Source organism: Uloborus diversus, unplaced genomic scaffold, assembly GCF_026930045.1.
Source record: "Uloborus diversus isolate 005 unplaced genomic scaffold, Udiv.v.3.1 scaffold_15, whole genome shotgun sequence".
Lineage (NCBI taxonomy): Eukaryota > Metazoa > Arthropoda > Arachnida > Araneae > Uloboridae > Uloborus > Uloborus diversus.
Genome location: NW_026558209.1, coordinates 151,262 through 173,741, shown reverse-complemented (window position 1 = coordinate 173,741; position 22,480 = coordinate 151,262). Strand labels below are relative to the sequence as shown.

The 22,480-nt window shown below is 36.8% G+C and overlaps 1 protein-coding gene across 2 annotated transcripts in view; it reads right to left on the bottom strand.

Annotated features, from left to right (window-relative positions):
* The window catches only part of LOC129233016 (uncharacterized), an 85,737-nt gene that overhangs the window by 6,467 nt on the left and 56,790 nt on the right, over positions 1 to 22,480 (bottom strand). For both annotated transcript variants that reach the window (XM_054867096.1, XM_054867097.1), the window contains exons 3-4: positions 14,774 to 14,899; positions 9,787 to 9,913 (exon numbers count right to left, since the gene is read on the bottom strand). In XM_054867096.1, coding sequence (XP_054723071.1) covers positions 9,787 to 9,913; positions 14,774 to 14,899 — 253 coding nt within the window. The remainder of the gene's footprint in view (positions 1 to 9,786; positions 9,914 to 14,773; positions 14,900 to 22,480) is intronic.

The following is a 22,480-nucleotide window of genomic DNA, read 5'->3' as shown; positions in this document are numbered from 1 at the left end:
TACGCGACCAGGAAATGCCTTATGCAGTCATTGAAATGTTTCACTCTCTCTCTCTAGCTGTATGGTACAATAACACCCCATTTTTACTAACCCTAAACTGTCAAATTGTTCTTTTTTCATGGCTGCCAACAATTTATGGAAAAAATATGTGGCAAATTCAAATCTTGCGTTAATTTTGGGACACCCTTTATCAAGTAAGTAGTGTTTCATAAGCAATGAGGCTTTTTTTTTTTTTTGATCGATTCACAGAAATTTTAAATTTGTATGATAGATACTTTACGCGTCATTCTGCTAAATAATCTCTAAAAATATTTAAACAACATTTTTTTCTTATTGTTTTAAAGTAATGTCTAACAAGTGACAGTGAATTTAAAGTGTTCCAATTAGTTAAAAAATGAATGCATGGGACAAGAAATGACGAAAAAAAAGTTTTCATTACTACCCTTTATAAGTTGACCACCTGTCTAAGTTGACCACCTGTCTAAGTTGACCACGAAGTTGCGCACCACAAGTGGTCAACTTACGCAGGTTTTACTGTATAACAAGCAGAAAACTTCAAATATTCGGCCCAATAATTTTCAAAGAACTTTTTTTTTTTTTTTTTTTTTTTTTTTTTTTTTTTTTTGCCGTTTACCACCAGCCATCGCAGTCTCAATAACCATCTTTTTCACTTGTATTTTTAGTTTATTTTAATGTTTTTACGTGTTTCTGTTTTTCATTAAAATTGTTCCAGCGAGTGCTTGGTCGCTCATGAATGAGGTCGTTTCCAAAATTTTAAAAGTATTTTTTTTTTCTGAAAGAGCATGCTTAAAAACATAGGATCTGATCTTTTTTTTTAAAGAATTTGACTAAGTTTAATATTTTTAAAAAATTACTTTAATCAGCGCACTTTTATTGTTTACGCTTCTACCGATGACATCACAAATGATGAAATGCCATTCACTGTTGCCATTCACGAAGAAAAATATTTAATTCGCATCTTTACTCACGTGTACTGGCAACGATAGGATTGATAGCAAGCGTAGAGCGCAATTTTAATTCGCTTCTTGATGATCATAACGTGGAAACGCGGTAGAAAGATGAGCCGAAGTACATCATTTGTGACGTCATCAAGACCACGCCTTGTTTGAAAAATAGGACATTTAAAAAAATGAATTAAAAAATAACTGTTGGGAAAATGAAAGTATTTTCTGGGCCCATGTTTTTTTTTTTTTTTTTTTTGAGCAATCACGATTGCTTTCATTTGAATGTTTTTGGCGTGCTATCATTTTATTTTCCCGCCAGTATCCTCCTCACCATCACCGTCGACCGGCCGCCTCACGATGCTGCTCCTACAGCGAAAGCCGTCTCCAGGTTGCGTCCATATCATACACACACGCGCATACATACACAACTACACACACACACACACCACCATATACACACACATACACATACACACACAAACACGCACGCATACATACAGACACATACACACACAAATACACACGCATACATACAGACACATACACATACACACACAAAAACACACGCATACATACAGACACATACACATACACACACAAACGCACACACATACACACAACTACCCACACATTCATGCTTGCACACAGACATAAACACATATGCCTACACACACATACACATACCCCATACACACAAACACACAAGCCTACATACACACACACACACTCGTGATTGCGAAAAACATAATTTGAATTCAAGATGACAAAATTCAAATTAATTTTTTTCATTTTATTTTATTTTATTTATTTTTTTTTTTGCTTATTCTATCAATTTCTGTGACTAAAAGTAGTACTTTTGAATGAAGGAAACCACCCCATTGTTCTGTACCCCCCCCCCCCCCATCATCACATCCGGTTAAATCCTCATCAGCGTTTGATTATTGGTGTTTAAATAAAAAAATCAATATTACATTTAATGACTGCTTTATTTTACAGCAACAAAGGAAAAGTTCTGTATTCATTCCCGTAAGTAAAATTGAAACAGTGTTTTACATAAAAAGCACTGCTTGAAATTGTTAGTACAGTTCGAAGTGAATAAATATTCTGAAACAGGGGAAATCCCCCAACCACTCTTCCGCGGGAAAATGCAGTCGATCTTCCGATATTTTTCCCTATTCATGATAATAAAAACTTCTTTGTAATTGTTGAAATATCTATAATCACACTTTAATTGGTTAAAGCAAACTTGGATCAATAATGTTTTGCTATTGGTCAGGGCTTACTTGAAGCTCTCTCGGAGGTCCTAAATTTTCTTAAGTTAATCCTTTTCTTCTGTCTATATTTTACTTATTTATTTCTCATTGGTTGTTTTACATGAGAAGCATATTAATTGGTTAACTTACTAATCCTGGACTAAAACTACAAATAGTCTGCTTTGGTTCTTTGGTTATTAAGTATTACATATTTGTCACTGTTTATGTAGATAGTTTCTTCAACATTAATAAGGGTGTTTTCGATCCACGGCATAATAATCATTTAATATTCTCGACAGTAATAATAATTAACATTTTATATGATTCCAGCAAACTTTTTGAGTACTTTTCATAACTTTTGATTTTCCTTTAAGGTTCATTTACTTATGGATGATTACAAAAATAAACCGCGTTTTCTTTACATTCAAATATTAGTTTAAATAAATCGTTACAAATATCATCATTACTTTTGTATCAGTTCTTTACTACCTAGTAAAAGATTAACTTTTTCTTTGGGGGGGGGGGGCGAGAGAAACTCAGTACTCAGTGACGGTTGGGTAACCACCGTAAGCTGTACTGACCATTGGTTCAGCTCAGGTGACCGGACAGTAAGCTCAACTGACCGTTGGGTACCCACCAGTAAGCTGTACTGGCCGTTGGTTCAGCTCAGGTGACCGGCCATTAAGCTCAACTGACCGTTAGGTACCCACCAGTAAGCTGTACTGACCGTTGGTTCAGCTCAGGCGACCGGCCAGTAAGCCCAACTGACCGTTGGCTACCCAACAGTGAGCTCAACTGACGGTTGGGTACCCACCGTAAGCTGTACTGGCCGTTGGTTCAGCTCAGGCGACCGGCCAGTAAGCCCAACTGACCGTTGGCTACCCAACAGTGAGCTCAACTGACGGTTGGGTACCCACCGTAAGCTGTACTGACCATTGGTTCAGCTCAGGTGACCGGCCAGTAAGCTCAACTGACCGTTGGGTAACCACCAGTAAGCTGTACTGGCTGTTGGTTCAGCTCAGGCGACCGGCCACTAAGCCCAACTGACCGTTGGCTACCCAACAGTGAGCTGAACTGACGGTTGGGTACCCACCGTAAGCTGTACTGACCATTGGTTCAGCTCAGGTGACCGGCCAGTAAGCTCAACTGACGGTTGGGTACCCACCGTAAGCTGTACTGACCATTGGTTCAGCTCAGGTGACCGGCCAGTAAGCTCAACTGACCGTTGGGTAACCACCAGTAAGCTGTACTGGCCGTTGGTTCAGCTCAGGCGACCGCCCACTAAGCCCAACTGACCGTTGGCTACCCAACAGTGAGCTCAACTGACGGTTGGGTACCCACCGTAAGCTGTACTGGCCGTTGGTTCAGCTCAGGCGACCGGCCAGTAAGCTCAACTAACCGTTGGGTAACCACCAGTAAGCTGTACTGACCGTTGGTTCAGCTCAAGTGACCGGCCAGTAAGCTCAACTGACCGTTGGTTCAGCTCAGGAAAATTTTTACCAGTCCGTGTGTCAACGAATTCTGAGAAAGACCGTTCTAAAGCAATAAGATATGGACATAATTGAAACATCAAAACCCGTTATTGAAGGAATTTGTCCCAGCTTTAGGTTACTGTAGTCATGCAGCTAAGCACTGGTAAACGTTGGAGTACAGTCAAAAATCCAAACTAATTAGGACTATGGGTTGTTCGGATATTTTCCATGAAAAGTATAGTACATGGAAAGTATGGATACTTTCTTTCGATATTAATTTGAGCCAAATGGTCAGAACATAGTAACGATGAAAGCAATGGGGTTGTTTCCTTCTGTCAAAGGTATTACTTGTAGTCACTGAAATTGATAATAGAAAAAAAAAAGCCAGAAAAAACAAGTATTTTCCCAACAGTTATTTTTTATTTTAAGTTTTATAAATGTTTGATTATGGAAATAAGCGTGGTCTTTATGACGTCACACGTGATGTACTTTGGTGCGCTATTCCATTGGTCAGCTGAATGCTTACGCTTTTCTGTCAACCGTGTTGCTAGGACATTATAATTTTGCGCTGTACGCTAATGGCATCAGTGAATGGCAATTCATCGCTTGTGATGTCATGTGCAGAAGCGCAAAAAAGGAATATCAATCTGCGCATAGATTAAAATAATAGTTTAAAAATATTAAACTTAGTCAAATTATTTTAAAAATGGTTAAATCCTATGTTTTTAAGCATGCTCTTTCAGAAAAAAAATTCTCTTAAAATTTCGGAAACAACCCAATTCTTCGTTTACATAATTTTACTTTTTTTTTTGAGCAATCACGATTGCTTATTGCTTTCATTTGACTGTTTTTGACGTTCCTTTGATTTTTCCCACCGCCACCCTCCGCACCATCACCGTCGACCGGCTGGCTCCTCACGATGCTGCTCCTATAGCGAAAGCCGTCTCCAGGTTGCATCCATGTCCTACACACACGCGCATACATACACAACTACACACACACGCGCATACATACACATTTACACACACACGCGCACATACACACACACAAACACATACACACATACACCTACACACACAAACACATACACACACGCATACATACACACACATACACACAACTACCCATACATTCATGCCTGCACACAGACACAAACACATATGCCTACACACACATACACATACCCCCTCCCACACACACACATTCATACACACAACTACCCACACACTTATGCCAGCACACAGACACAAACACACATGCCTACACACACATACACATAACCCGTACACACAAACACATACCCCCACACACAAACACACACGCACATACACACACTCGTGATTGCGAAAAACATTATTTGAATTCAAGATGTCGAAATTCAAATTATTTTTTTTTTTTCCTTTAAACCCGTTAACCTATGCACCATCGATTTTTTTTTTTTTTTGCTTTCCTTAGTTGTCCGAAGTTCTAAGAATCTATTTTTAGCAGTCGTGTTTTTTTGTAATCTCCGATAGTAACCTAAATGGTGCCACAGTAAAAACCAGCATCAAATTAGTAACATTGACGATTTTGTGAGAGAAAGAAAATTTCATGACCGCAAAGTAAATATTTTCTTCATTTTTATTTCATTTTCTGTCTTTGTATTTGTAAAACTGATCAACTGAATTTTACTTTGTTATAAAAGAGAAGTACTTTAAATATTTTAGTTATGAGAAAATAACGATGGGGCATCTAGATTGACAACCATTTTGGTTTTTCTTAAACCACGTGGTGATTGTAATTTGAGGCGGCCGAACATTTTTCACCTTAGGACACGTTCCACATATGCATGATTCTTAATAATTAAGATATGTTTAGGAACATGGAATAATGTTCTAATCTGATGTCGTCTTTTAAACACACTTAATGTCAGATAATAATTCATTAATTCCTCATTCATAAGTTCATTATTCATGATTCAATTAATTACAATGAAAAAAATTGTTTTTTGGTGCAAAATTGGTTCAAGTCTGTGGCAGTTTCCTGAATCATGTAGACTTTCCCATAGTACAACAAGATGTGTCCCAAAGTACAATTGGATGTTGTACCTCGGGACAGCTTGGAACTTTTACTTTAAAACTGGCTGGCAATATTTTATTTTCAGACTGTTTGAATTTTAGAAAATATGTTGCATAGAAGTATGTTGAGGTATTTGAATGTGACTCTTAGAGTTTAAATTTGATTCAAATAATTGACGTTAAAAATTGAAGTATGAAAAATGTCCAGAGGTACAACACTCTCCCCTAAATTAAAATTTCATATGCGTTCTGATCCTTAAGGGGTCTAAAGACCCTTAACCTTCAAAATTTTCGACTTTCTGGAAAAAATATATGTTATGCATATTTTAATTCTGAACAATTTGATACCTAATTTATTAAATTACTATACGCCAAAAACTTTTCAAGTTATCGTAAAAATGCGTAAACTTTCCCCATAGAGATTTATGTTAACAGCAACTGTTTAAGCCTCTTTTTCTCAGGTGCCGGTTTCTTCGGTTTTCTCGTTTTGCGCGCATAATATCTCAGAAGGTTTCTTATGTATTTCCATAAAACTTTTAATGCTTGTTTGTCTGGTTTATATTTATGACCTGAACCTAAATTTGTTTAATTCTTTTAAAATTATTTATTTATTTTTTGAAATTTTACAAGTCATAAGGGTCATTCCATAGAAATGTCAACCTCAACCTCAGAATGTTTTTTTCCCCAAAGCCTTAATTGTGACCTATCATTTCATTCAGCATACTTTCTAGTACATAAATCCAATAATAGTTTGCAAAAATTTCATTCGGTATTTTTCATCTGGCTTTAAACGTGCGAGGTTGTAGAAAAGGCTTAGCATGTGCAAAAAACATGCGTCTACGTTTTCTTGTGTAATGTAAAATTTTTTGTAAATTTTTAAAAGAACTAAATTTATTCTAAATGATTAGATGTTGACCGAATAAAATTGACTGTTATTTTTGCATACATTATAAGATAAGTACTTTAATTAGTTTGGTTATTTCACTGAAAATATTTGCGTTACGTTAGTCACGAAAATGTACTATTTTCTGTTTAAAAACTAAACCAGATGATTGAACCAAACAGCACTTTTTATTTTCTTACATCTGTATTATATCTTCTTAAAAAGTGCAAAATATTTATTTCAGTATCAGTAGATATAAAATAATTAGTGTGACTAACGTAACATTTGAGCTCTGACTAACGTAATATTTTAAAAATGACTGCTAATATTTCAACTTATTTAATTTAATGTACATTTTCATGTACAATTTTGAATATACATGCATTCTATATTGATTAAAAACATATAAAGAGTGAAAAATACCAGTAAAATTACATTGTATAGACCTTCTGTTTACTTTAAAAAACACTTTTTTAAAGGTCTTTATAAAGATACTTCCAATTTAAAGAATTATTAAAAAAGAAAAAAGGTGAGTAAAGCAAATTGAGTACCCTGCTGAATTAGCATTCAACACAAGAATAAAAGCTTAAGAATTAAGTTAATAGAAGTACAGTCTTAACAAAGAAGAACGTCTCTATTTTTTAGAAAATACATGTCCACCTATTATTAAAATGAAGTAATGGCTGCTCGTTGGAAAACATTTGAAGATGTTACATGATACAGTGACAATAAGCGCTGCTGCCATATATTTCAGAAAATGCAAGAATGATCATTTAGAAATTGAAACATTTGCGGTGATATCTGGAATTAAAATGCATTCTGCAAAAACGTTCGAATTTTTTTTTTTCAATATTACATTTTAATTCAAAAGCATGCACAACACGATTCGTTTGATGAATCAGTAAACCTTAAAAAATAATATGCCATTGAAAAGTACTGCGGAGTTTCTTATGACGATAACTAGTATATCGGCAGAATACTAGAATTCGGTGAAACTGTCAATTTGCATAAAGTTAATTTTTTTAAAGAGAGATATTTAGGATTTAATTAGCCCAATAATGATGTTATTCAGTTTGTAAAAGCATTTTTTTTATTTGTTTATTTTTTTCGCACATTCAAATTGAGTTAATTGAACTGAATCCTTCCATTCAATTTCTTACACTATTATAGAAAAAAAAGTAAAGAAAGAACCATAATGCAACACAAAGAAGGTTCCTAAAAAGTGTAAAAGTAATATAAGAGCAAGAAATCAATTATAAAAAGTATTTTATGTGCATTCATTGTTTGTTATTCGATGGTTACGTTAGTCACGTTACGTTAGTCACACACAGTTTTTCGTAAAAGTACCATTAAGGGTCAAAAAAGATTCATCTGTAACAAATCTGTAGTACATTTTTAAAAATAGATTTTTTACCTCTTACAAATATATCGGCCAATTTTAAATGCCTGCGTAAGTTTCAGAAAAATTTGCCTCGTAACATAAGCATTTTTTCTCAGGGTTGCAAAAATGTTACGTTAGTCACAATGCCTTTTTTGGTGAAAAAACACCTGCCAGCGCTTATTTTGCTTCAAATTCTTGGTGGAAATGAAAAATAGTCACCTTGTACATTTTAAATCTGCATATTAAACCAAAATACATTCATTTTTACTGCCGGTGTAAGTAGAAAGAGTTTGAAAATCAGCTGCGAATGTTACGTTAGTCACTATGGAATGACCCATAATCAAAAATTTCCAAAATTTTGGGCAAAAAAATATATATTTTTTAATATTACCTTTCATTTTTAGTAAAATTTAGGTTCTGGGTCCACGGTGTCTAGAGTCGTAAGTGGTTTAGATCTCGTTCCCTTACGGGTAAGGGGGCCCCGGCCGAAAGGTCCGTTCTCTGGAAGCCCCAGATGGCATAGCAGAGCGGGGTTCCCTGTTTCGTACCAGACAAACATGTATAAAAAGTTTTATGGAAATATGTAAGAAACTTTCTGAGATATCATGCGCGCAAAACGAAAAAACCGAAGAAACAGGCACCTGAGAAAAAGAGGCTTAAACAGCTGCTGTTAACATAAATCTCTATGGGGAACGTTTACGCATTTTTACGATAACTTGAAAAGTTTTTGGCGTATGGTAAAAAATAAGGTATCAAATTGTTCAAAATCAAATTATGCATAACATATATTTTTTCCAGAAAGTCGAAAATTTTGAAGGTTAAGGGTCCTTAGACCCCTTAATAGGAGGTGCCTACATCGAGTAAAAAAAAAAGTTGGCCACCACCGCTGCAGTGTATGTAATCGTGAGGAGCTATTGAACGGTAACTAAACAAGAAAAATGAATGAATTTCTGCAAAATAAACCGGCCGCGTCACGCAAATAAAATTAAATTAATTTCTGCAAGAAAACACCGACCTAAACTCAGTTAAAACGAGCAGATGTGTGCATCACATGACTTCCTTTTACTCCAATTTAGTGTCATTTTCTCATTACTGGCAGTTTTAATATGATTCGATAGTTGACTCTCTAAATATCACCAACAGTGGCCAAATTGAAACCAGATTAAAAAAAAAAAGATTTAAATCGCCAAATTTGTCGCCAAGTTGGCGACAAAACTTGGCGACCAAAAGACTGGCGAATTATCGCCAAATGTCCGCCAAATTATAACACCACGTGAGTTTACATCGAAATTAACAATGATTTCCCCCCAAAAAGGGGCAAAAGACCCCCTTTGGAGCATACGAATGCAACCAAAAAGGAAGGTGCACAACTAGACCCCACTAGGAGTCGAAGTACCAAATTTCAACTTTCTAGGACATTCCGTTCTTGAGTTATGATGCGACATACATACATACACTATACACACATACGCACATACATACGTACATACAGACGTCACGAGAAAACTTGTTGTAATTAACTCGGGGGTCGTCAAAATGGATATTTCGGGTGTCTGCAGGTTCCTAAGCATATATCCACGTGTGGTCGGGTTGAAAAAAAAAACTCAACATTCATTTGGGGGTGAGCAAAATAGAAATGAAGGCCGATTTTTTTGGTGAAAATTTTTTTCGTGAATACAATACTTCCTTTTTTGTAAAAGGAAGTAAAAATCACTGATTTTCGGCTAAGAGAACTCATGCGTTAAAGCTTCAAATTGCAAAAAGTGGCGTCTTACCAGAAATTTCTTGCTTGATGTTGGCCCACTGGGTTTTGTGGTCTTGTTCGTTTCTGATTTCCGAAGCTTTTGGCTTCCTTTTCCGCCGCTGGATGTTGTCTTTTTTCATCGTTATGGGCCGGTTCACCTACACAAATTGAAATTGAGACAATTTATCACTCGAAATGTCAAGGCAAAGTGTGCTCAAATCCGTGCGCACAAATCAGACATTTTTACGCACACATTTTGCACCGAATTCCCGGAATTTTTAACTTTGATTTTTAATTGTGGTTCATTCAAATGTGAGAAGCCATTATGCGCCTAGTATAAATTAGGCTTGCCAGATTTCTGAAATGTTCAACCGGGGTGCAGAAAGAGAACCCCCGAGCCCCTCAGTGTCGCGGGTATTCAAAAGGGTTCACAGCCTTGGCTGGTTTTTAATGTTCAGAGGGTAGTCAAATCAATAGTCAAAATAAGCAATTCGTAATTGTTCAAAAAAAAAAATGCTCTATAATTTTTCACCAGGGTTAAAAGGGCGCGCGTCCCCTCCCTTGTATGCGCCAGACAGTGACGTACATTGTTAGACAGTGGCGTTGTTAGGGCACACACTACTCAGAAAAAAATTCTATGTTAACTTTATTAAAATAAATTGCTTGTGCACACTCATTGGTGGGCGGGGGGGGGGGCGCACCGAACTCCATATACGCTACCAGCGCCAGACAAACGTTTTACCTCTCTCCTGTAAAGTAGCGGTTATGTGACGTACGCTACTCTGGCTCTGAGGTACAGAAATAAGCTGGCCTCCTTCCAAGGCAACCTAGTTGAATCAACTTTCGAACGAGCGGGGAGCTTTATTAGGAAGTGTAACGAAATAGAAGAGTAGAGGACTTGCCTATCATCTTTCACATGGCAGTCAAGTCATCGGGCACATCCGTTAATCAACTTTAACCACCATTACCATCAAAAGTTGATTCAACTAAGTTGCCTCGTGTGAAGGAGGCCTTATACAGTAAAACCTGTAAAGTTGACCACCTGTCTTAGTTACCGCTATTTTCAGGCATGCAATTAGATCTGTATCCTATAATTCCACCTCTATAAGTTGACCACCTGTTTAAGTTGACCACGAAAGTGCACCGAAGGTGGTCAACTTACAAAGGTTTCACTGTATGATTCTTTACAACAACAGCAACCATATTTTGCCGTTAAGTTACATAGAACTGTACAAAAGACATTCAAAAATATCAAAGCAATTTTTCGCATAATTGCTTAACAAAGAATGGGGTTCGCTCTGACACTCGTTTTAATAAAGCACAGTCAATCTTAGGCTTTGTCGCTTTATTTAACTCAGTGGTGTTTGTATTGTATTATAATTGAGTGTGCAAAACTGCGTAGGAGCTGTACATTTAATCAAAATGAAAAGTGAATGTTCGGCGTATAGCTACGTTCTGAGCTATCATAACTCAAAACTATGCATGTGAATCTCTCTTTTTTTTTTTTTTGAAACTAGAAAGCTAAACTAGCAATAGTTTAGCTTTCTAGCTAGAAATATTTTCAAGTACAAAAAATTTTCAAGTGGAAAAGTTATAAGATTCAGTGATGCAACAACTTGTAGTACAGATTCCAACCTTCTATATGGGATCCATCCGTTTTGATGAATGCGATGTAAATACACACATACGTCAGGGCGTACAGACGTCGATTGCAACCAAAAGATACAAATACATGTTTTGCAAGTCTTGAATACGAAAATTCAGCCTCCCAACCAGCCCGCTCTTGAGTTGCACGAGAAACATAGACAAATACGTAAACGTGTACAGACAGTGGTGGATTGACAATATACCATGCCATTGTTGCTACAATAAATAACACATATACTGCTATTTAACAGCCATAACTGTATCCCAACCACTAGTCACACTGTGCCCTAAAGAAATACGGGAGGTTAATATATACCTGACCCTGTGTGTGTGTGTGTGTGTGTGTGACAGAGCTTATGAGCAGCTTAGTGTATGAAGATGGTATGTGTCAGAGCTTAGTGCGTAAAGATGTTATGTGACTGAGCTAGTTGAAGAAAATGTTAAATAACAGAGCTTAAACAGTTTAGTTTATGATGATGGTATGTGTAAGAGATAAGTGGGTGAAGATGTTATGTGACTGGGCTTTGTTGAAGATCTTAAAGAAAAAAGTTTTTGAACAGTTTAGTGCATGATGATGGTATTTGTCAGAGTTTAGTGGGTGAAAATGTTATGTGATTGAAACTGAGCTAGTTGAAGGAGACAGAGCTTAAAATAAGAGAGCTTAAACAGTTTAGTGTATGATGATGGTATGTGTCAGAGCTTAGTGGGTGAAGATGATATGGGTCAGTTCTTAGTGCGTGAAGATGTTATGTGACTGAGCTAGTTGAAGAAGCTGTTAAATAACAGAGCTTAAACAGTTTAGTTTATGATGATGGTATGTGTAAGAGTTAAGAGGGTGAAGATGTTATGTGACTGAGCTTTGTTGAAGATATTAAACAGAGCTTTTGAACCGTTTAGGGCATGATGATGGTACGTATCAGAGCATAAGAGGGAGGAAGATGTTATGTGACTGAGTTTTGTTGAAGATCTTAAACAAGAAAGCTTTTAAACAGTTTAGTGCATGATGATGGTATTTGTCAGAGTTCAGTGGGTGAAAATGTTATGTGATTGAAACTGAGCTAGTTGAAGGAGACAGAGCTTGAAAGAAGAGAGCTTAAACAGTTTAGTGTATGATGATGGTATGTGTCAGAGATAAGTGGGTGAAGATGGTATGGGTCAGGGCTTAGTGCGTGAAGATGTTATGTGACTGAGCTAGTTGAAGAAGATGTTAAATAACAGAGCTTAAACAGTTTAGTTTATGATGATGGTATGTGTAAGAATTAAGAGGGTGAAGATGTTATGTGACTGAGCTTTGTTGAAGATGTTAAACAGAGCTTTTGAACCGTTTAGGGCATGATGATGGTACGTATCACAGCATAAGAGGGAGGAAGATGTTATGTGACTGAGCTTTGTTGAAGATGTTAAACAACAGAGCTTTTGAACCATTTAGGGCATGAGCTTAGTGGTATGTGTCAGAGCTTAGTGGGTGAAAATGTTATGTGACTGAAACTGAGCTAGTTGAAGGCGACAGAGCTTAAAATAAGAGAGCTTAAACAGTTTAGTGTATGATGATGGTATGTGTCAGAGATAAGTGGGTGAAGATGTTATGTGACTGAGCTTTGTTGGAGATGTTAAACAACAAAGCTTTTGAACTGTTTAGAGCATGATGATGGTATGTGTCCGAGCTTAGTAGGTGAAGATGTTATGTGACTGAGCTGAGTTAAAGCAGATGTTAAGCAACAGAGCTTGAACAGTTTAGTGTAGGACGGTATTATGTCTTACAGCTCACTGGGTGAAGACGTTACGTAACAGAGCTTAAAAAGAAGTATATTGGATGAAGATGTTATAGATGATGAAAAGCTCGGTGGTAGAAGATTTTGTATCAAAAAAACAGTGAACTTGAGCGATTAAACTTCAAATTCGTTTAAGTAGCTCTTTTCCCTGATTCTCATGACTACCATTTTTCCTACACGATGGCTTAGTGTTGATACAAAAACGAAGCTAAGGTTACATTTTTTTTTCTTTTATGATTTCGCTCTGATATGAGCTTTATTTTTCAACTCAAAATCTCAGACTTGGATTGGTTAGATCACAGTACTGAAAGCAACTTTATTTGAAAGATTAGCAAAAAAAAAAAATCTAGCATACAGTCCCTGGCATTCATTTGAATTCTGACATCTAAAATTCAAATTGCTTATCGCAATCATGAACTGCGATAGGACCCTGCCCGTCGGGTTTCTTGATGTAACAAGTGGCTCCTATCTCAATCCTAGTTGTGAAAAACATAATTTGAATTCAAGACGCCAAATTTCAAATGAATGCCAAGGGCTGGATGCTGGATGCTGTTTTTGTCTGAAGAGGAATGTATAATGTCGAGATGGTCGGGTATAAATAAGGTCAACTCCTGGGGGATACGGGCGAACAAGAGGAGCCGGAGGCGTCACCGCCCAAGAGAAGCGCCCGGGCGAGGTGGCTGATCAATGAGAACAATAAGCAATCGCGATTGCTCAAAAAAAAAAAAAAAAAAAAAAATTGAATTTTGACCTCTTGAATTCAAATTATGTTTTTCGCAATCACGAGTATGTGTATGTAGGTGTCAGTGTTTATTTGTGTGGGGGGGGGTATGTGTGTTTTTGGTGTAGGGGGTATGTGTATGTGTGTGTAGGCATGTGTGCTTGTGTCTGCATGCAGGTATGAGTGTGTGGGTAGTTGTGTGTATGAGTGTTTGTGTGTGGTGAGGAATGTGTATGTGTGTGTAGGCATATGTGTTTGTGTATGTGTGTGTAGGCATATGTGTTTGTGTCTGTGTGCAGGCATGAGTGTGATGAGTGTGTGGGTAGTTGTGTGGTGTCTGTATGTATGCGTGTGTGTGTATGTATGTGTTTGAGTGTGTGTATGCATGTGTGTATGTCTTTGTGTGTGCGTACGTGCGTGTGTAGTTGTGTATGTATGCGCGTGTGTGAAGCATATGGATGCAACCTGGAGACGGCTTTCGCTGTAGGAGCAGCATCGTGAGGAGCCGGTTGACGGTGATGGTGCGGAGGGTGCTGGCGGGAAAATAAAATGATAGGAATTCAAAACAGTCAAGTGAGAACAATAAGCAATCGTGATTGGCCAAAAAAAGAACTGCCTTACAGGGCATAACTAGATCACTCATGCTAAAATCTTTTCAAAAAAGTTACTTTGTAATATGTTCACCTGCTCACTCTTCAAATGTAGAACCGTTTTTGACTTCAGTATTTTCTTTATATGAGGCCGCGAGAAGTAAAGGGGTGTAAGTGTAGTGTGTAAGTATATGTATAAGAGAAGGTAACACATATTATATACAAACATTCTCACTTTAAAAGAAAATTGCTTTAGATTTGGAATACTGTTCTTAAACTAGTACTTACTCGATGCAATTTGTAGTACAGACCACACGCGTTGCACACCGGTTCCCCTTGATTGTTTCTCCTCCACAGAGAAGTGTTGGTCGTCTGGCAGTTGGAGCAAAACAGGCCCAGCCGTCTGGAAGCTGACTGTAACAACAGTCAAAGAAATAAAGATTAAAGCCAATTCATACTTAGGTCAACAAAGAATTTTATTTTTACAATTCTATATTAAGTGGCAAAATAGAAATTAAATTTAATTATTTATTTGAAGTAACAGTTTTAACATCAAGTGTCATCCAGTACAAGAAAAAAAAATATTTTATCAGTGCTTGAAAATTTGAATAAGATGTATTAATCCGTGTAGGGAGAATGTGAACTAATAGTAAAAATTGAATAAACTGTTCCCTGCACCAGATTCAATTTTAATTGAAAGGAAATTTTCATGAAAAGTAACATTATTGATGACGTCAGCAGCGTTACTCGATCATTCACTGTTATATATATATATATATATATATATATATATATATATATATATATATATATATATATATATATATATATATATATATATATATATATATATATATATATATATATATATGAATTATTACTCTATTATATGTACACTAGTGGTACCCGCACGGCTTTGCCGGTAATAGAAAATTAAAAGGTCTTTTGGTTCGCCTGTATATTTACAAATAATGTATTGTGAATTTTATCGCCAATTGGCTTATGCCCATGTTATGGTTCCACATTATGGTAATTTCGTAATTTACTCGTCCATCCTATGATAATTTTGTTCTTAAAATCGGAATAGAAAAAGAACAAAATCGAATTTTCGAAAAATCGCTTCGAGGTGCACGCGCCCATGCTACAAAGTACTTTGTGCCAAATTTCATGAAAATCGGCCGAACGGTCTAGGCGCTATGCGTGTCACAGAGATCCAAACATCCATACAGAGACTTTTAGGTTTGTTATTTAAAAAGAAAGGAAAAGAAGAAAGATAAAGAAGTAAAGAAAACAAAGATAAAGAAAGATAATTTTCAGAACAAATTCTTTCCCATTTTATTAAATTTCTGTGAAAAAAATGGGCTTAAAATTGGAATAGAAAAAGAACAAAATCGAATTTTCGAAAAATCGCTTCTAGGTGCACACCCCCATGCTACAAACTAACTTTGTGCCAAATTTCATGAAAATCGGAAGAACGGTCTAGGCGCTATGCGCGTCACAGAGATCCAGATATCCTACAGACATCCAGACATCCTCCGGACTTTCAACTTTATTATTAGTAACTAGTGATATCCGCACGGCTTTGCCCGTAATAGAAAAATCAAAAGGTCTTTTGTCTCGCCTGTATATTTACAAATAATGTATGATGGTGAGTTTTCTCGCCAGTTGGCTTGTACCCATCTAACAGTTCCACGTCATGATAATTTCGTATCTAGCCAATTGGAGTGTGCCCATGTTACGGTTCCACGTCATGATAATTTCTTAATTTACTCGTCCATCCTATGATAATTTTGTTCTTAAAATTGGAATAGAAAAAGAACCACATCGAATTTTCGAAAAATCGCTTCATACTAACTTTGTGCCAAATTTCATGAAGATCGGCCGAACGGTTTAGGCGCTATGCGCGTCACAGAAATCCTACAGACATCCAGACATCCTCCGGACAGAGAGACTTTCAGCTTTATTATTAGTAAAGAAGATAAAGAAAGATAAAGATATATATATTATGCATAGCAATTATAGAATGTAGAGGATATATGAGTCTGGTGGTACTGTATCAATAGCTGCACCTTTAAGAACTAGTATCTATCATGGCGTACGTGGTTGAAAAACATATATAGTAACATACCATACTTTATGCTGTTAAATCAGAGTTTATAACCAGTTCCTTACATAACCTTATTGACAATAGACAGGGATTAAAACCCCTAGATTTAGTTTCCTGTTTTTTTCTTTTTTTTTTTTTCTTTTTCTGGAAGTATTATTTAAATTTAATGATAATGAATACACACATAAAAGTCATTATTTTAATTATGTATTCCAAAATATCAACTACAGTTGTATCCTTAAAAACATACTTTTAAAAATCTTGTTGTTGTAACATAAATTTGAGCAAAGTATAAATAGAACCCAAAGCTTGAATTTTTTTTAAAGTGACTTTCACTCTTGGTTTTTAAAGTAGTCATTAACAGTGAGTATGCGAAGAAAAAAATGGCTTTTAGAAATTTTAAGAGAACGTTTTCAACGTCTCAATTTTTTATATTAATGGAATAATATTACTAATTTTCTATTACTCAACGAAACAGTTTCACTGCCTGGAGCTCTGAAGCTTTAATTTATTTTCGCATACATAAATAGACAGTGTACTCTACAAATCGTCCAACTCTTTTTTGAGCACTTTTTGGACGCGGACAATTATCCTTTTTTTCATTCTAAAGAGACAGTGTACACTACAAATCGTCCGATTCTTTTTTGAGCACTTTTTGAACGAGGACAGTTATCCTTTTTTTTCATTCATAAATAAACAGTGTACTCTACAAATCGTCCGATTCTTTTTTGAGTACTTTTTGAACGCGGACAATTACCCTTTTCTTCATTCATAAAGAGACAGTGTACACTACAAATCGTCCGATTTTTTTTTTTTTTTTTTTTTTTTGAGCACTTTTTGAACGCGGACAGTTATCCTTTTTTTCATTCATAAATAGACAGTGTACTCTACAAATCGTCCGATTCTTTTTTGAGCACTTTTTGAACGCGGACAATTACCCTTTTCTTCATTCATAAAGAGTACACTACAAATCGTCCGATTCTTTTTTGAGCACTTTTTGAACGCGCACAATTACCCTTTTCTTCATTCATAAAGAGACAGTGTACACTACAAATCGTCCGATTTTTTTTTTTGAGCACTTTTTGAACGCGGACAGTTATCCTTTTTTTCATTCATAAATAGACAGTGTACTCTACAAATCGTCCGATTCTTTTTTGAGCACTTTTTGAACGCGGACAATTACCCTTTTCTTCATTCATAAAGAGACAGTGTACACTACAAATCGTCCGATTCTTTTTTGAGCACTTTTTGAACGCGGACAATTACCCTTTTCTTCATTCATAAAGAGACAGTGTACACTACAAATCGTCCGATTCTTTTTTGAGCACTTTTTGAACGCGCACAATTACCCTTTTCTTCATTCATAAAGAGACAGTGTACACTACAAATCGTCCGATTATTTTTTGAGCACTTTTTGAACGCGGACAGTTATCCTTTTTTTTAAAATACTCGAAGTACACTTTTTGAAACAGTTTTCAAAACACTGCCGAGAAAACTTTTTAATACACTTGATTGACAGCACACATTTTTCAGTTTTGGGGGAGCACTTGAGAACACTTTTTAACGCTGACGTATGTTCCTTTTTTTCGACTATAGGTTTTGCAGTAAGTTTTACAGTAATCTCAAGGGGCATTTGTCAACCAATGCCGGGTAAGGATGTACTTTTTCAACGGCATTCCCGACACCAATCAAAAGCGATTCAATGCAACAAAATGCCTAGTAGTATCCCCGGCAGCATAATAAGTGTAACACCCGTCGCAAGTTCTTGATGAAAGTTCCTAGGAGCCAGTTAGATTATAAATAAGCGATATATTGAACCCTGAACCTTAGCTTGGCCTTACCTTATTTGTTCTTAGAGAGAGTTATATGAGATATTAAATCTTCTGTGACGCTTTTATGATTTTTTACAGAACTAGGGGGAACCACCCCCACGCTCGCCAACCTACGAAGATTGCTTCGTAGGCTTATTTGATTCGCAAAGATTTAAATCATCTATTTTAAAGAATCAGATTAAAAACGCGATACGGGTTCCGTTTGGAATAAAATGAAAACCCCCCTTCTCCTTCCCGTATAAAACAGAATTTAAGTAAAGAGCTCATAATTAGAACACAATCCTACTTCTCCATCCGAAGGCAAAAGGAACTTGATAGAAATATGTATAACCGAAATATTAAAAAAAAAATTAATTTGAATTTTGACCTCTTGAATTCAAATTATGTTTTTCGCAATCACGAGTGTGTGTGTGTGTGTAGGCATGTGTGTTTGTGTCCAGGCATGAGTGCATGGGTAGTTGTGTGTATGTGTGTTTGTGTAGGGGGATATCTGTGGGTGTTTGTATGTATGCATGTGTGTACGTTTGTGTTTATGTATGTGACCAGGGGTGATTGTGAGTTCATCAAAAAATACCTGAAAGTTTCAAAGCGAGAATGGGGGGGGGGTGGTAACCTTTGGCTCCTATTACTTAAGCGCACCTTTGCCATAGAATTAAATAGTTCTGAGTCAAAATAGTGTGTGTACATTTGATTAAATTTTTAATGGGTTACAAAGTTACTTTTGAGCTGGTGTTATACAAATTATTTTGACATTTGTCCATCTTAAGGGATAGGTTTCTATCTTAAGGCTCTTGCAGGTATATTTGATGAGTATTACGTAATTAAAAAAATTGCGGAGGTAGGGAGATAAAAGCATAACAAAAAAAAAACATAATTCCGGTATTTTCGGACATAAAAATACCGGAAATACGTGCGAAAATACCGGAAATTCGGTAAAATACCGAAACACAATCAACCCTGTGTATGTGTATGTGTTTGTGTGTGTGTTTATGTTTGTGTATGTGTAGGTGTCTGTATGTATGTGTTTGTGTAGGTGTATGTATGTATATATGGGTGTGGGTGTGTAGGTATGCATGCGTGTGTAGGATATGGTCGCAACCTGGAGACGGCTTTTGCTATTGGAGCAGCATCGTGAGGCGGCCGGTCGACGGTGGTGTTGCAAAGGGAGGCGGGGAGGAAATAAAATCATGGGAACGCCAAAAGCAGTCAAATGAAAGCAATAAGCAAACGTGATTGCTCAAAAAGTACTTTAAACAGTACTTTTTTCTACTTTTCCGGATTCCAGACTAACTTGTAGGGACTCACGCAGCTATAGGTGCTAAGGGGCTCCTGAGCATTGCAAAACAGCATTTTTGTATGTTCGCTTTCAAATTCGTGGTATCTAGTAGCGTATTTTGCTATTTAGCTTCGGGCTTGAATGGAGTCGAGCCTACGAACAGGGGTGATTGTGAGTTCATCAAAAAATACCTGAAAGTTTCGTACCGAGAATGGGGGGGGAGAGTAATCTTTGGCCCCCTATTACTTAAGTGCACCTTTGCCATAGTATTAAATAGTTCAATAGTCAGAGTCAAAATAGTGTGTGTACATTTGATTGAAATTTTATTGGGTTACAAAGTTACTTTTGAGCTGGTGTTATACAAAATTATCTTGACATTTGTCCATCTTAAGGGATAGGTGTCCATCTTAAGGCTCTTGCAGGTATATTTGATGAGTATTATATAATTTTTAAAAAATTGCGGAGGTAGGGAGATAAAAGCATAACAAAAAAAAAAAAAACATAATTCCGGTATTTTCGGACATAAAAATACCGGAAATACGTGCGAAAATACCGGAAATTCGGTGAAATATCGGTACGACATCTCGTTAATCTTCCTTATATCTGTTGTTCTAACTTAATTGAGAAGATTGGAACAAGCTTTATTTGATGCAGGAAAAAAAATCTCTTTCGAAAGACATAGAATGTTAAGGCGCGTGGAAAATCTTTAAATCCTTTAATAGGCAATTTACGAGACATTTGAGTTTAAAAAGTAGATTACAAAAAAGCTAATTCGAAATTAAAAATAAAAATCACTAAGTGCAAACCCCTGGGGCTAGAAGTCATCTTGTACAAAATTTCAAAGCTGTTTTCTGGACGCAGGCCCACAACAGACATCCTGTCACAATGGTGTTGCTTCCACTAGTCAAAAATACTAGTACTTTTAATCACTGAGGTTGACAGAAGGAGCAAAAATGTAACATTTGGCGGGAAAAATCTTTTTCAAAATGTTTGATTTTCAATTATTGAGCAATCACGATTGCTTATTGCTTTCATTCGACTGTTTTTAACGTTCCTTTGATTTTTCCCACCAGCACCCTCTGCCATTATCACCGTCGACCGGGTCCTCACGATGCTGCACCTCTAGCGAAAACCGTCTCCAGGTTTCGTCAGTATCCTACACTTACACGCATACATACACGCACCTACACACATATACATATATACACCTACACACATACACAAACACACACAACTACCAACACTCATTCCTGCACACAGACACAAACATATATGCCTACACACACATACACATAACCCCCACACACACCTACACACATACATACAACTACCCACACACTCATGCCTGCACACAGACACAAACACACATGCCTACACACACATACACATACCCCCACACTCACCTACACACATACACACAACTACCCACACACTCATGCCTGCACACAGACCCAAACACACATGCCTACACACACACATACCCCCCCCCCCCACAAGCACACACGCTTACATATACACACAACTACCCACATACTCATGCCTGCACACAGATACAAACACACATGCCTACACACACACACATACCCCCCCCCCCCCCACAAGCACACACGCTTACATGTACACACACACTCGTGATTGCGAAAAACATAATTTGAATTCAAGACGACAAAATTCAATTTTTTTTTTTAAATGTTTGACTTTTCAAACAAGGCGTGGTCTTTATGACGTCACAAGTGATGCATTTTGGCGCGCCATTCCACCATACGCTTGCTGTCTACCACGTTCCACGTTATAGTTCTATTTCTATTCTATTCCTATTCAGAGTCACAACTGACTACAACTGTATTAATGTCGAGGACTGCATACTAAGTGCCTTGCCTCCATTATTTTTATATACCGATAGATGGCAGCACCATCACCGGATCGAACAGTTAATGAGAATTTAGAACTAGTCCAAGAGCTAATAGCTACCTGGTACTAGCACCCCCAGAGGTATCGTTACGTTATAATTCAGAAGCGAATTTAACATTGCGCTCTACGCTTGCTATCAACCGTATCGTTGCCAGTACATGTGAGTAAAGATGCAAATTAAATATTGCGCTCTGAGCTAATGGCATCAGTGAATGGCATTTCATCATTTGCGATGTCATGTACAGAAGCGTAAAAAATGATCTGTGCAAGGATCAAAATAATTTTTTTTAAATATTCAACTTAGTCAAATTATTTTTAAAAAAACGGCCAGATCCTATGTTTTTAAGCATGCTCTTTCAGAAAGAAATTCTTTTAAAATTTCGGAAACGACCCCATTTCTTTGATGTTACTCTTTTTTTTTAATATATAAAGAAAAGTAAACCAAAACCATAGTATTGTTTCATTAGATTTTTTTTTTTGAGCAATCACGATTGCTCATTGTTCTCATTTGACTGTTTTTGGCGTTACGCTGATTTTTCCCACCGCCACCCTCCGCACCATCGCCGTGGACCGGCTGGCTCCTCACGATGCTGCTCCTCTAGCGAAAGCCGTCTCCATCCATGTCCTACACACACGCGCATACATACACAACTACACACACATACACACACACGCATACACACACAAACACATACACACATACACACACAAACACATACACACATACATACACAAACACATACACACACATACACTTACACACACGCATACATACAGACACCCACGCATACACACACAAACATACACAACTACCCACACATTCATGCATGCACACAGACACAAACACATATGCCTACACACACATACAC